At 45.3% G+C, this 15,713-nt stretch overlaps 1 protein-coding gene across 1 annotated transcript; it reads left to right on the forward strand.

Moving 5' to 3' along the window:
• Positions 1-1,400: 1,400 nt before the first annotated feature.
• Positions 1,401-15,571, forward strand: SFXN4 (sideroflexin 4). Its single transcript, XM_061364216.1, has 14 exons — positions 1,401-1,522; positions 1,615-1,680; positions 4,751-4,825; positions 5,745-5,771; positions 5,860-5,914; positions 6,676-6,701; positions 8,448-8,498; positions 8,584-8,649; positions 8,762-8,830; positions 10,086-10,176; positions 11,293-11,408; positions 12,367-12,452; positions 13,559-13,673; positions 15,191-15,571. The coding sequence occupies exons 1-14, from the start codon at positions 1,484-1,486 to the stop codon at positions 15,266-15,268; spliced, it is 960 nt and encodes a 319-aa protein (XP_061220200.1). The 5' UTR covers positions 1,401-1,483; the 3' UTR covers positions 15,269-15,571.
• Positions 15,572-15,713: the final 142 nt, after the last annotated feature.

The raw sequence follows: 15,713 nt of genomic DNA on the forward strand, positions 1-15,713 counted from the left end.
GTGAAGAGCTTGGGTAGGTCACATTGCCTTAGAAAGCATCTTCTGTAACTTTGCAGCAAGTGGTAAACAACTGCGGCTGCCTTTGTGCATGTACCCTGGTGAGCAGCCCTTAGAGAGTAGTGGGTGTCCTGCTGGAGGGATGCATCAAAAGGAGCATGAGCAGCAATCCAGGGAGGGGATCCTGACCCTCTGCTGCACTTTAGGGGTTAACCCCCTCTAGCCCTGATCCAGGTCTGGGGCAACAGCACAAGAGGGACATGGAGCTGTTGGAGCGAGGCCAGAGGAGGCCACGGAGATGCTGCGAGGGCTGGAGCAGCTCTGCTCTGGAGCCAGGCTGAGAGAGCTGGGCTGGGGCAGCCTGGAGAAGAGAAGGCTCCTGAAGGGGAGACCTTAGAGCAGCTCCAGTGCCTAAAGGGGCTGCAGGAAACCTGGAGAGGGGCTTGGGACAAGGGCCTGTAGGGACAGGCCAAGGGGAATGGCTTTAACCTGCCCGAGGGGAGACTGAGCTGAGCTCTGAGGCAGAAGCTCTTCCCTGTGAGGGTGCTGAGGCGCTGGCACAGGGTGCCCAGAGAAGCTGTGGCTGCCCCATCCCTGGCAGTGTTCAAGGCCAGGTTGGACACAGGGGCTTGGAGCAAGCTGCTCTAGTGGAAGGGGTCCCTGCGCGTGGCAGGGGTTGGAACTGGGTGAACTTTAAGGTCCCTTCCAACCCCAAACAGTCTGGAATTCTATGAAATCAACACAACACTGAATGGGTTTGTGTTTTCCATCTGCCCTTATGATCAGATGAAAGGACTTAAGATAAAACAGAAGCATAAGCTTGTGTTATAAACTAAGCTTTGTAACAGGTACCAACACTGCAATGTAAGTTCAAGGACATAAAAAAGCCTGACATGGTGCCCAGTGTGTTCCAGTACTTGCAATCTTTTCAGTCCTGGTATTTTAGTTCTGTTTTGTTCAAATCCACTGCTGTCTGTGCCCTTCTCCCAATAAACGTGAACTCCTGGACCTAGAATACATGAAGTTAACCCCTGCACAGCTCACTAATGCAAAACTACATCCTAGTGGTGTCGGGGCAGCTGTAAGCGCCTGTGAAACAAGGGACAACCGGAGGACTGCTACCCTGCACTTGCCCCTGGCTGTACCTGTCTCTTACCTGCTCACCGCGAACGCGGCGGGGGTTTCTCTGCAGTCCCGCTCCTCGGCTCTGCCCTCCGGCTGGCGCAGGGGGCACTGCTGGAAGGGGAAAACCCGATCGCACCTTTCACAACCACAGCCTCCCCGCGGCTGCGAGCCACGGCCCGAGCCGGGATCCCCCTGTCACCTCAGGCCCAGCCTCAGGGCGGGAAGGCGGCCCGGGCACCAGGTCTACCCCCGGGGGGGAGGAGGGGGGGGGTGGGAACCGCAGCGCCGCGGCTCCGGGCCCGGGCGGAGCGTGCAGCAGCCGGACCGCTCCCCGGCAGCGCCGTTCCGGTGCCGCGGCTCCATGGACGCCAACCTGCGGTTCTGGAGGGCGGAGGGGCAGGTCGGCGGCTGGGGCAGCCGGGGCGGCGCGGCCCTGGCGGGAGGCCCCGGGGACAAGCCCCGGTCTGACCGCGACGTGTGTGTCCCCCACAGTCTTTTTTACAGAGGTTTCTGCTATGGACGGACGTGCTGGATCCCTTGCTGCTGTTCAAGTCCGCCGTGAGTAGTTGCAAGGCCTCTGAGGAATAGTAAATGCATATAGATATAATAGATATAATCCGTATTTTAACTTACGATACCTAAGTCTGTACCAGGTCCTGCATACTCCGTGAGTAGATTTAGCTGGGTCAGCATGTAGCCAAAGTCAAACACATGCGTGTGGGTTTCCACTTGTGAAGGCAAAAGTAAAAACTGAATTAGTGGTACTTGCACGTGTGCCTGGAGAAAAGCTCCTTAAGGGGAGACCTTAGAGCAGCTCCAGTGCCTAAAGGGGCTGCAGGAAACCTGGAGAGGGGCTTGGGACAAGGGCCTGTAGGGACAGGGCAAGGGGAATGGCTTGAACCTGCCAGAGGGGAGACTGAGCTGAGCTCTTAGGCAGAAGCTCTTCCCTGTGAGGGTGCTGAGGCGCTGGCACAGGGTGCCCAGAGAAGCTGTGGCTGCCCCATCCCTGGCAGTGTTCAAGGCCAGGTTGGACACAGGGGCTTGGAGCAAGCTGCTCTAGTGGAAGGGGTCCCTGCCCGTGGCAGGGGTTGGAGCTGGAGGAGCTTTAAGGTCTCTTCCAACACAAACCTGTCAGTGACTTCATGTTAATAAATAAAATTACAGCTGTGTGGATTTCTCTGTATAATTAAATAAAACAAAGGGCAGTTCTAGACGCCACCGCTTCAGCAGTCCTGCTTACACCAAGGCTGCTGTGCCAGCACTTGAATTAGAATTAAGAGCCAATTAAGAACCAGGAAAGCCCCAAAGACAAGAGCTGTGGAACAAGCAGCTGGACATGCTCTTTCTGAATACGGTCGGTTGCAGGAGGAGTGTGATGTGGAGCTGTCACAGCTTTGGAGAGGACAGGTTTGCTGAGCTGCACCCCAGACACCCCAAATCTCTGCTGCCTAATCCGCACACCCATCCTCGTGGTGTGGCTTAGTCTGAAGCTCATGAAGATCTTTGATTCTCTTCCACGTGGCTGTACTGAAATGAATCCTTCCCTGAGAGGGAGCACAAGTCCTGAATAGGCCTTTTTTATACCAGAGAATGATTATTGCAATTTTAACACTAATTATTGACAGCGTGGTACATTGTTGGCCATAACGTGTAGCTTCCAAACTTCAGGAGCTGTTCTGACAAGAGAATTCTGGGGAAGATGTGCGTTTCTCTCCATCCGCTTCTGTATAGTTTTGTCAGGGGTGACAGGAAAAAGCACATTGTATGAGAGTTAGCTGGTTGGTCAGTATAGAATCATAGAATGATAGAATAGTTAGGGTTGGAAAGGACCTTAAGATCATCAAGTTCCAACCCCCCTGCCATGGGCAGGGACACCTCGCTCTAAACCATATCACCCAAGGCCTCGTCCAACCTGGCCTTGAACACTGCCAGGGATGGAGCATTCACAGCCTCCTTGGGCAACCCATTCGAGTGCCTCACCACCCTAACAGGAAAGAATTTCCTCCTTACATCCAATCTAAACTTCCCCTGTTTCAATTTTAACCCATTACCCCTTGTCCTGTCACTACAGTCCCTAATGAAGAGTCCATCCCCAGCATCCCTATAGGCCTCCTTCAGATACTGGAAGGCTGCTCTGAGGTCTCCACGCAGCCTTCTCTTCTCCAGGATGAACAGCCCCAACTTTCTCAGCCTATCTTCATACAGGAGGTGCTCCAGTCCCTGATCATCCTCATGGCCTCCTCTGGACTTGTTCCAACAGCTCCGTGTCCTTTTTCTGTAGATGGATTTTATTATTATTATTTAAGGGAAAACTCCATTAAAGCAGTAGCATACTGTCAAAATGTGTGTACATGGGGTATTTCCTTGTCACTTGCAGAGTTAGTGTGTTGTGTCTGTCTATTCATCTATCTCTATAATTATATATGGTATGAATGCATACCCCTCTATATATATTTACATGTACAAATCACATAATTTAGTAAATGTACATTATTTGTATATATATATGTAAATGTCAACAATAAAATTTCATAGTACATTCAGGATTTGGAGATCTCAGATTAGTTCCCACCTCCTGGAATTAAAATACACTCTTGCAAATAGAGATGTGCCTGTTGAGGAAAAGTCAAACCATCTCATCAGTTCTCCCAAGAGGGGCAGAGTTTATGTAGACTATGGATACCTACATGAGTTTACAGTTTAAGTGTACCTGTTTTCCATAATTAAAAGCTTAAGCCCAGTTTAAAGGAAGAGTGTATGCTCCAAAACTTGATCACACGTTTGTGAACATGCAGGAGCATCTTGTGATGTTGCGACTTGTTCCTGGTCGCTTTTAAAAGTCTGGTTTGGAATTCAGTTTTAAAGCAGCCATCTAAGTGCCTGTGGTGATACTGGGTGGTTGCTTTGGCAGCAAATCTTTATGTTTGCCAGCACACATGGGAACTTTGAGTACGAGATTAACTCTTGATTTCAGTGAGGTTCAGCCTGGAGAAGAGAAGGCTGCGTGGAGACCTCATAGCAGCCTTCCAGTATCTGAAGGGGCCTATAGGGATGCTGGGGATGGACTCCTCATTAGGGACTGTAGTGATAGGACAAGGGGTAATGGGTTAAAACTTAAACAGGGGAAGTTTAGATTGGATATAAGGAAGAAACTCTTTCCTGTTAGGGTGGTGAGGCACTGGAGTGGGTTGCCCAGGGAGGTTGTGAATGCTCCATCCCTGGCAGTGTTCAAGGCCAGGTTGGACGAGGCCCTGGGTGATATGGTTTAGAGCGAGGTGTCCCTGCCCGTGGCAGGGGCGTTGGAACTGGATGATCTTAAGGTCCTTTCCAACCCTAACTATTCTATGATTCCATATACTTCCATTTCCAGTGCATTTGTGTAGCAGGTTGAGGTATTGATGCAGAAAGGAGCAAAAGGAGTCTGAACAACCTAAAGGTTTCTGTGATCGTGAGTTGGCTGTGTGCCTAGGTGTGTTCTTGCTTTTACTACTCTGATGAGGGACAGGTGCATTATTAGCTTGACATTGTAGGTTCGTAGTTAGAATGTCTTATAACTGATCTATTGCACTCCAGAATATTGAAATCGGGGTTATTTTATCTGTTTCTTTTGGTTTTTCTCAAAATACAGGACGAAATAAGAAGAGCCAGGTTATCCATACAAAGCACTGGGAAGACCCTAAATGAACCCATACAGAATGCTCAGGTATTTTGGAGTGCAGTGATAGGAAACAGCGGTATCTTTTCTTCATGGCTGAAGTAGTTGATATTAATATAAAATGTAGCAGACAGAATACTGAGATTCTGACACAAGTGATAGCACAGGAAAAACTCACTGATGCAGATGTTTTTCAAATCTATCAATCTAACAGGAATTCCTTTGGATTACTGCTGACTTTAATGCCAGATCACAGTATTATCATCCTGAAGAATGCTAGGTCGTATATCATATAGCTAAGAGATGCTCTCAGATCCCTGTAGGAATCATTGCTCTAAGCTTGTCCATCCTCATTTGGGGTGATACAGGTAGATGATAAATATGCAGAGAGCTTAAGAAGCTCATTTAAATCTTAGCTGTTGTAACACCATACAGAGGGCAGGTTGGTTGAGTTGCACATCTCACAAAATGAGCAGTAGCAGTACTTGGGTGGGAAATCTACTCAGAGTTACTGGGAAGTGGTGCTGAACCCTTGCTTCATTAGGAGGAGTCTTTTGACTCAGAGTGGGCTCAGCTCTTCCCATGTGGCATTTATACCTTGTGTGTCAAAGCCTGAAAGGAGAAATAAAAACTGTGATTCCAGAAAAGCTAAAGTCTTAATATAAGTGTTTGGGCTTTTAGCCATATGTAGACTGTTGTTTTCTGGTTTAAAACTAACTTTCTGTTCTGCCATAGTGTGTGCTTTGGTGCTGTCACACAGCACATAGGATGTAAGTTATGTTCAACAAGGAGTGTGTTGAAGAGTATGTTGTTAGGGACAGAAGTAATTACAGGAGTGTATACATACATAGCACTATATTAAAGTGGGTTACTGGAGAAAAAAAGGAAGATATAATAAATGTAGACAGTAGATTTTACCCAGCCTCTTCCAAACCTTGGTTACTAACCTCATTTTTAAATTGTTTAGACAAAACAAGCCTTCCTGCTAAGCCTGGTAAGTTCACAAAATACTTACATTGGGTTTTTTTTCTTTCTCATTCACATATGGCAACAGTGTTCTAATATTCCTTTTCTTATTTAAGTCCAGTGTGCATCCTGATACAGACGATATAATTCCTGTTTTGTTTAGACCTCCAGGTAAGTTCCCTTAAGAGAAGCTTTGTGTATGTGACTTAATCATCACAGGGGACTAGCTCATAGTGAATAGATACTGTGATACTACAGTGGTACTCTCCATATACAAAAGCAAGTAGACTCTTACTTCTGTTAGTCGCATTGGCATAGCTGTTGAAGATTTATTCATTCCTACAATCCCCTTGAGGAATTTTTTCCCTGTAGTTTATCTGTTCATCTAGATGGAATTAATCTGACCATTCTCTGATCTCACTGCGTAATGAGCTCCCAAATCCCTCCCCATATAAAGCAGTCTACCATAAGCTAAGTTTTCCTTTGGTGGATGTGACTATTGTATGAATTTACTTGCTGTGGTGACAGACAAAGTCTACTTGGGTGAGGCCAAGACAGCACAGGTTGTTAATCAGATATAACCACAGTGAGGCTATTTACTCATTATCTTGTATAACAACTCATAGCTGTGGCAGCTTTTGTTGCCACCTACCTCTTCTTGAACAGAGAGTTTATTTCTGTTCAACACTCATTTATACCATTGAGTGGAGCTCACAAGGGCTCCTTTTGGCTACAAGCTGTGACCAGGTATTCTGATTTCTGGGATGTGGAATGAGAGACAAAGGTTAGACTTGACATCTGTGGTGCTGATGTGTTTTTTGTGGGCAGTGTTTTACTTAGAGCTGAAACTAGAAGGGGGAAGTTAGGGGAATTCTCAACTCAAGACACACACAGCAGTTATTTTTACTGAAATAAAGTTTCTTTCTTTTTAGCCTTCCTGCCTGCATCTCTTCCATTGGTGAGTAATCATGAACGATGCTACTGGTACCACATGGCTTATGTTTTTCCAAAGCCAAGGTTTATAGGGAGGGAATAGATTTTAGGCTTCTTGTATGTTCAGCACAAGCTTTTTAAAACATCTGTTTTATGGGAAGTGCTGAGTAACCTAGAAATCAAGCCCTTAAGGAATCTCATTGGAAGTCCAAACCTGTTAGATACTTTCTTTCAGCAGCATCCAAAGAGGTTGTTCTTGAATGAAGGTTGCTTCTGATGCAAGCTGAAATTCATTCAGCGTTGAGAGCAAGGCCTGGTTTTGATCTGTTTAACCTCCTGCTGAACTGCAGTAGGAAGGAGTCAGAGTGTTTTGTGTTTCAGACCCAAAATATGGATTTTTTTCTTATGTAAATTGTGTGTTTTCAAGGAAGAAATGGTGTTGTCAAGAAATTACAGATGTAGGAATAAACTCCTATTACAGTGCTCAAAACTTGCACCATTTTGTTACATCATCATAGAATAGTTGTAGTTGTAATTATATGCATGTTTATTTGTTTAGATGTGTTTGGGTTTGGCCTATGAGTATAGAATCATAGAATCATACAATCATAGAATAGTTAAGGTTGGAAAGGACCTTAACAAGTTCCAACCCCCCTGCCATGGGCAGGGACACCTCACACTAAACCATGTCACCCAAGGCTCTGTCCAGCCTGGTCTTGAACACTGCCAGGGATAGAGCATTCACAGCCTCCTTGGGCAACCCATTCCAGTGCCTCACCACCCTAACAGGAAAGAATTTCCTCCTTATATCCAATCTAAACTTCCCCTGTTTAAGTTTTAACCCATTACCCCTTGTCCTGTTACTACAGTCCCTAATGAAGAGTCCCTCCCCAGCATCCCTATAGGCCCCCTTCAGATACTGTCACTCCATACAGAGACTACAGCATGGGTTTACATGGCACTGCTAGAAAGTATAATGAAACTCTCAATGGCTGTTAAATTCCTTAAGAACAGTGTTAACAGAAATACTCCTTTTTGGTATTTACAGCGTAATGCTCTTTCATAGATGTGGTTAGATTCAGTGTTGGTATTAACAATAAAGGTAATACATTCACTAATATTAAATGAATTACTGTCCTCTTCAAGGCTTTGGGCATTCCCTGTCCTCCTCTTACTCAGTATTTGCCTTATCTTGATTGACTCTGTCCTTTGAGAGTGCTCCACACTTTGAGCATGGTAGGTCAGGCTTCAAGAAAGGCTTATTAAAACTGAAGTTCTTATTCACTGTCTGAATTTGAGAAGGAATTGGGAAGTAACTCCTAAAATCTTTGATCCTAGGTCACTAAGATTTAGTATTTTATATCCCCACTAGTCAAAACAATCTGACCCTTTCTTATTCACTTCCTTAATTACATTGTTATTACCTTAGTTATTATATTTGCGTCTATTTAAGCTTCGCAGGTACAAATGTATTTGTTATTTGAGGTAAGAAAGCATCTTGCTCAAATATTCTTGCATTTAGTGTTTTAATCACTGTGGTTTATATTGGATAGAAAAAGTGAGTATTTCATATCTGTAGCAAGAAAGTGTGTTACCCTGGAGTTAAGGCAAATGGGTTTTGGTATTGACTGAAGCCTTTGACACTGCCTCAGATAGTAACATCTGTTACAGATAGAACCATAGCCATTGTCTTCATGTTCTAACTGACTACTGCTCATCAAAACCTTCTAGACTCACCAAACCTACATATCTTGTGGGGTTTTCCTCTTAGGTTATTACTTCATCTCTTCAGCATCAAGCAAGGCACAACTTTTTTTATCAGGTAATTGCCTCTTTCTGTCTACATTTACATGTCTGCTCATCTCAATCCCAAATTCATTTTTTCTTGTAACCTCTTGTTTCTGCAGTTCTTGTTTCACCTCTACACCACGGGATTCACCATCCTCAATGGAAATGGGACCCCAAAGGCTGAAGTGGGTATCGATCTTTATTTCTGCTATCATCTTAGTTGTACAAAACCATTTTGAACATGATTTACAAGGGGTTACTAATGGACTTACATAACGTTTCTTCTGTCCTCCTTAGGAGTACTCAATTGAAGAAAAGCAGATCTTCCTCAGCCTGGGAGCTGTTTCCTATGCAGCGTGTATTGGTGTATGTATCTGCTTGATGGTTGCCTTCCTAATAAGCTCTCCAGAGAAGGAGTAGGCACTGAGATAATCACACTGCCAAATCCTCCTTCAGCATTGCGCTCTGATGCTCTACTGTGGTGTCTTGCCCCAGAACTGTTCAGGATAACAATATTCCTGATCATCTGCCAGCCAATACTTTGCTTGTCTTCCTCTGATGTTTCTTTTTCTGCCCTTTTCATTCTGCAAGCTTAGGAAATGGTAGTGAGAGGAAATAGGCAAGGTTTACAAACACAGAGTAACCCGCTGAGTTGGAGCTGATTTTTTAATGCGGTACTGTGGAAGAGATCTGTCTGTCCCTAAACAAGTGATGAAATCTGCAGGCATCTGTACTGGATAGAGTGAGCTCATATATCAGAGACAGCATAAGCATGAAAATACTGCACTGAATGCAAGTAAATTAGCCTTCCTGAGGGCTACAGAGCTAGCCCTGTGTTATGCTGGAATAGGTATTTGGTTTCTGGAGTTTGCTATGTCAGAATGAGCTCTGGTGTCGTCATGACACTCATTGCAGGTGTATCTGCCCCTATAATGCATTTCCTCACTCTCCACACTAAACAGAGATTTTCATAAGCCTCCTGGCAGAAGAATATGAGTATTCCTGCTTTTGTTAGAGGGACTTGCAGCCACTTTCCACTAGGCAAAACAGTCTGGCCAGCAGTGCTCAGGCCTTACAGAGGTCTGGGGAGGCAGCTATGCCCATGGGTGAATGTGGGAGTTCTTCCCCTTTGTCTTCCAAGGGAGACTGTGAGCACTAGCTGGTGTCCTGGCTATTTATTCCTAAAGGAAACTTCCTTGTATTATGGGAATATAGAATTGGGCTGAAACCACGGAGAATCAGTAACAAATACACAAGTAAACCAGGTTTCCTGTTTGGGGGAGAGAGTGGTATGGGATGCAAGGCAGCTGGATGGGTGCCCAAGGAACATTAGTCAGAGGTAATTGTGTTCTGTCTTTATTATTCACACTGCTGCTGTCTTCTGTATAATAATGCTTAATGCTTTTTTTCATCATGATATTTTGTATTCTTATCTAAAAGAATGATTACAAACACCTTCAGAGCACATCTGCATTTTGCTGGGATGTTAAACCAAGGCATTTAGTTTTATAGATGATAACTACGTGCTAAGTCACAGATCTATTTTCCTAACCTGCTGCACACACTGAAATGCTCCACATTTCCTTTAATAGAGGGTCCCTGTTTTCTCCCCATGCATTAGACTCTTCCTCTTGTCTTCATGAATCGTTACACGCTGAAGAGTCCGTTAACACATCTAATCATCAAAAAAGTCCTACCTGCTCCTCTGTTTGGTGAGTAAAGAGGAACTGTGCATCGTGCAGCTGGTCTGAGGGCCATTTCCTACCCCATCTCACTGTAGAGTTATCTTGCAGAGGTGTGGTCTTACTGATTCCTAGCCTCCTTCTGTGAATGCCTTTGCTGGGTACCGTCCTTTCTGTATGAGAGTCGATGCTCACTGATCAGTGGAACTGACGTCTTGATTCTTGCTGGTTTTCAGTTGTAAAGCTGCAGAGCACGCTCCTGGCCTTTGTGCATGCATGACATGCAACTGTTTCTCCAAAGGTATCCAGGGATGCATTTTTCTTTGGCTTGCACGTCACACTTGAAACCATCATGACTATGATAGATACGATGTTGTGTGGCACATACGTGACACCAGAGTGTAACATAGGTCTGGGTGCGCACTCCATAGTTCCTTATTCAGATGCTGCTGGCTATGAAACTGCTGACAGCATAGGGAGTTGTTTTGCCAGTCAGTTTGCCAGGCTGACCAAGGTCTGGAAAAGAGAAAGGAGCAAACCAGCTAGATTACTAACTCCCATTAGGTATGACCTTTGTAAGTGCCCAGGTTTGTGTTTTTGGTGACTGACGGTGGGATGGGTGTTTTCAGGCACCTTGTAAAGCTCGGTCTGGAGGAGACTGGAACGTTTCCATCTCGGATCCAGCTGAAGCATTGCCACTTCTCTGCCCAGGTGTCTGTCACAAGTCCATAATGGAACATATTAGAGCCATTATTCCCCTGACAGCCTCCCTTTCAAATTAGGGATGCAGCCTTTAAGTAAAGTCTGTTCCCTTCTGGGTCTTTTCTTCTGGGCTGACCAGTACAAAACTATCGACAGCACAGATCCATCCACAGAGTGCTCACAGTTTGAACTGGATGACAGCGATTGAAAGCTCTGAGTCTGTAATGATAAAGCACCTTTTAGGATTGGGGCCTTAAAATCTAACTCAAGCTCCTGAAACAAAGATTAAGATCCCAAGCAGGTTTTTATGGGGCAGTCTGTTAAACTACCAGGTTATTCAGCTGTGAACTGCTGAACTGGAAGTGTGAAATGCATGTACTTATGAATGTTGCTATTGAGGTAGTTCTGGATCTTTCAAAAGCAAATCCTCTCTTAACTCTGCAGGCTTGATGACTGCATTTACTGTGGTGGTGACGAGAAGCCCAGAATTTGACAATGGAATTGAAGTGATGGACAGAAATGGCAAGGTCGTAGGAGTGTCACAGAAGGCTGGTGAGAAGGTAGGTGACAGGGTGGAGGCATCTCCTGGTGTGCCTTTTGGTTCCTGCTAAGAGCTGAATGTGGGCTGACAGAGTTGGATATATTGACATGAAGAATCCCAGGTCAGGTGCTGAGCCCTTGGGTAGGCTTTGGGCTAGGTTTCTGGAACCAGGTTCTACAACCCTTGTGTCTTCAAGGGCTAGCAGCCTCTCCTAAGCAATGTACTGATTGTCAGAGTTGAGCACCAGAGACCTTAGCACAGGCATTGCTGCTGTCCCGTGTCATCTTGGAAGGAGACAAGACTTCTGGACCTTCTTCTGATGGGACACCTCAGAGAAAAGCCCTGTATTGTGTGTATCACATGCACCTCCTCCAGTGGGGATGTTATTTAAAGGCTGTGCCTCCCACAGGGTAGTGCCCTGATCTACAGTGTGCTGATGCATTTTAGCCTTGGGCTCCTTACTGCTGGATCTGCTCCTTGCTCTGCTCATCAGTGCCCACTGTAGAGTCTGGCATAGGAACTAGAAGAAGGAGTCATATTTTATATGCTGTCAGTGACTCTCCTTTTCTATGCTGCTGTCCAGAGGGGAGGAAGCAGCTCTTTGAGCATAAAGATTCATGGAGAGCTGGAGGGAGAACTAGTTAGGATGCCCAGAGGGTACAGCCATTTGGAAGAAGTTCAGCACAGCTAAAAAAGAACAACTCTCAACAAAATTACTATCGTGGTAGGAAAACTCAATGTGGCATCAGTAGTTTCACTTACCCTTTAAGGTATTTCTTAGTTACAAGTGAAATATTTGCCACCTGTAGGAGTTTAGTTTCCATGTAAGAAAGAATTCCTCTAAGAAGTGTTCTTATTCCCCATTATCCTGTTGCTTGAAACTTCGCATTAGACAAAGAAGTGCTCAGATGGACATGCAGTATTTGAAGCTGCACAGAGACTGCTTCAACATCGTTTCTTCTCCTCTTTCCCTCAAGGCTGTTAAAGAAACAGCAATATCACGAGCAGTCTTGTTTGGGACAACGTTTTTCCTGCCACCCGTGATTATGTACCTTGTGGAAAGGTAGGAGGGGCTGCCAAAGGGCTGGGGGTGCCTGGTTGGGGTGTCTGCTGGTGTTCAGTCTGGCTGCTACCACTTGCCAGCTTTCTCTTGGGTTGGCAGTATTGCCTTGCTGCAAGTGATGGTCTGGGATGTTTCTGTTCAGCTACTGTGGTTCATGTAGATAAGTGAGTGGTTATGGCCACATCCACGCAGTGAGGGTTTGCAGGAGGCTGTGTAAAGCTATAAGGATTTCCTCTTTGCTCCCTCACAGGAAACATGCCTGTGCTCTCCTGGCAGGCTGTTTCCCAGCACCTAGCTTCCCTAACTTGATTTGGGTCCCAGTGTCTGGTGTACAGGGTGGTCACAGCACTTAGCTTAGATCTGTTAGTGCTGCAGAGAAAATAATGGCTCTTGAATTTACAACAAAAAACGGATCCCAGCTTGGAAACAGTTATTTGTATGTTGTAAAACCTGCTCTTGCAACCTTTAGAAACCCTGTATTATAAGAAGAATTCATTGTATACTTTGTGAGAGAATTCTTAGCCTGCCCTGAGCTTTTGGTAGGGATCATCTATATCCTGTACATAACACAAGTAGGGATCATCAACGTCGTGTCATTTGGTATTGCCTATATCAGTTCCTTATCCCCTTCTTTAGCTTAAGGGATTCCTGTTACCAGAAGACATAAATGCTGATGTAAGATAAAACTTTGAATAGATGTGGAGTAATAAATATTTGCACAAGGCAAAGTAGGACTTAACAAGAGGAGCTACATCTAAGGGGAAAGAGAGTAATGCAGGAAAAATCTTAGGCGCAGAACTGAGATGCTTTAAAGTGCTAATGCAGCTCTTCTTTTGTCACTTTGATCCTGCTGCTTATATTCTTCATCATGTATTGACAATCTAGACTTGGCAAATGCTGCAGCTAAATACAGAACAAAGGGGAGAGCAGGAGTCAGGAATAAGAGCACAGGACATCAAGTAAGGAAATAGGATTTCTAAGCCTTGGTTATTACTCATTTCAGTGCTATTTCAACCACTAAAATAAGAGCTAATGCTTTTTGCCTCACTGTCAGGTTACTTTTCAAGCCTAAACTGACATATTTACTTTCTCAATGTCTTGGGCAGAGCAAAAAAGGTAAAGACCCCACGTACTTTGGCTGTCACGAGACTGTTTGCGATTACATCAGTGCTCACAGGGATGCTGCCGGTCTCGCTCAGTATGTTCCCGCAGTGTGGAGAGGTAAGTCCTGTCACAGGAACTGAGTTAGGATTACTGTTACATTAAACAGGCATTCCAGAACTGTACCCAGCAGTCTTGAGGCCATGTAGGAAACAAACAATAAGGCTAATGTGGTTGTGCATTTAAAAAGGGGCAGCAGAGGCTGCTTGTGAAGGCCTATGCACTAGGCAGAGGATTACAAGGCTTTCTAGGTCTAAATTGCATTGTGTGCTACAAATCTGCATTGAAAAGTGTAAATGTAAATCAGGTTTTCACAACAGTTTTGAAGCAAGGTCAGGAGAGCTGTCTTAAAGATTGAAACCAAGGCTCTTCCAGCACTGTTTTCAGTCCTGCTGGAGAAAGGGAAGATGTAGATGCAAAGTCAGCATGAGCTTGTCAGAAGTAAACCACCTCACATGTGACAGACATCTCTTCACCTGCCTTATTGAACTGTGAAGTGTAATTGTTCCCTGGGAAGGGCAGCTTTCCTGGCAGGCATTAAATAGACAGGCTGAGAGGGCTGGGTTGGTTCAGCCTGGAGAAGAGAAGGCTCCTGAAGGGGAGACCTTAGAGCAGCTCCAGTGCCTAAAGGGGCTGCAGGAAACCTGGAGAGGAGCTTGGGACAAGGGCCTGTAGGGACAGGCCAAGGGGAATGGCTTGAACCTGCCCGAGGGGAGACTGAGCTGAGCTCTTAGGCAGAAGCTCTTCCCTGTGAGGGTGCTGAGGCACTGGCACAGGGTGCCCAGAGAAGCTGTGGCTGCCCCATCCCTGGCAGTGTTCAAGGCCAGGTTGGACACAGGGGCTTGGAGCAACCTGCTCTAGTGGAAGGTGTCCCTGCCTGTGGCAGGGGCTGGAACTGGAGGAGCTTTAAGGTCCCTTCCAACACAAACCAGTCTGGGGTTCTATGTAGCCCTTGAACCTTGGCCTTTGGAAAAGGCCAACTGGGAGTGGAGCCTGTGATTCGTTTCTGCATTTATTTCCTCTCCCTTACCAGCACTGTGTGAATATGCTCAGAAAATCACAGATTGGCTCTTGCAGTTTCCAGTGGTTTCTTTTATTTGCTTGAACTTGCTGGCAATGTAATCTCTTTTTTAAGATTTCTTAATCTCCTATGACCACAAGGATGAACTGAACAGAAATGAGGGGGCTTTTCAGAAGCTATGTCCTGAGTTTGGGGGGTTGGTTCCCTTTGAACTTCCCAATTGCCCAACCCACAGCACACGTTTTCCTGGGTGCATCACCCAAATACTTGATGATCTTTGAGGCCTTTTCCAACCTAAATGGTTCTACAGTGACTGGAGATAATGGCAGTAATGCTCTGTTTAGATCTCAGGAGTACCTCTGATTTTAAATGAAGCATATTTCTTCCTTAGAAGGAAAAAAAAAGCCCCAAACCAAAAACCTCTTGGAACCCCAAATCCCATCCAGTCTTGCTCCTGAAAACGCTATTTCAATCTGTGCAAAGTTCAATGTGGTATAGAGGGTTTATCATATACTTACCAGGAATGGTGTTGATTCCCTTTCTCTGTACCTTGCAGATAAAGCGAGCAGACCTTGAGCCAGAAATAGTCTCATCTACAGAAGAAACAGAGTTCTTCTACAACAGGGGCATTTAGAGATTGGCTTAATATAGGAGAGTGTGCTCTGGTGGAAGTGGATTCTGAATGTACGAACAAATTCATCCGGCCTGTGCGCCCGTATCATGAATTTATGGTGGCATACATACAAGACTTGGTGTACAGGGCTGTGGTCTACGAAGAGGCAGACGTTGCAAGATGATAACTGCAAGGCCCAGCCCACAGGGACATACACACACAACTCGTACCAGGAAGCAGCATAACATGGTATTTGTCACAAACGGCATCTGGATGCTTCTTCCTGTGATTGATTTCATAATTAAAGGATTATTGAATATGAAAGGTTGTGTTGCTGCTGATGTGGCTGCAGCTGTGGACATGCTGCTTTACACAGCTGGTAAAGGTGGTTGCAGCAGTAGTCCTTTGGGTGAAGGTGAGCTGGTTCTTGGAATACTTACTCCGTGGGTTCCATTGTATTTAGGAA

This window comes from Neopsephotus bourkii, unplaced genomic scaffold (assembly GCF_033783945.1).
Source record: "Neopsephotus bourkii isolate Nb327-2 ecotype Australia unplaced genomic scaffold, CSIRO-AGI_Nbou_v1 NB_1189, whole genome shotgun sequence".
Classification (NCBI taxonomy): Eukaryota; Metazoa; Chordata; class Aves; order Psittaciformes; family Psittacidae; genus Neopsephotus; species Neopsephotus bourkii.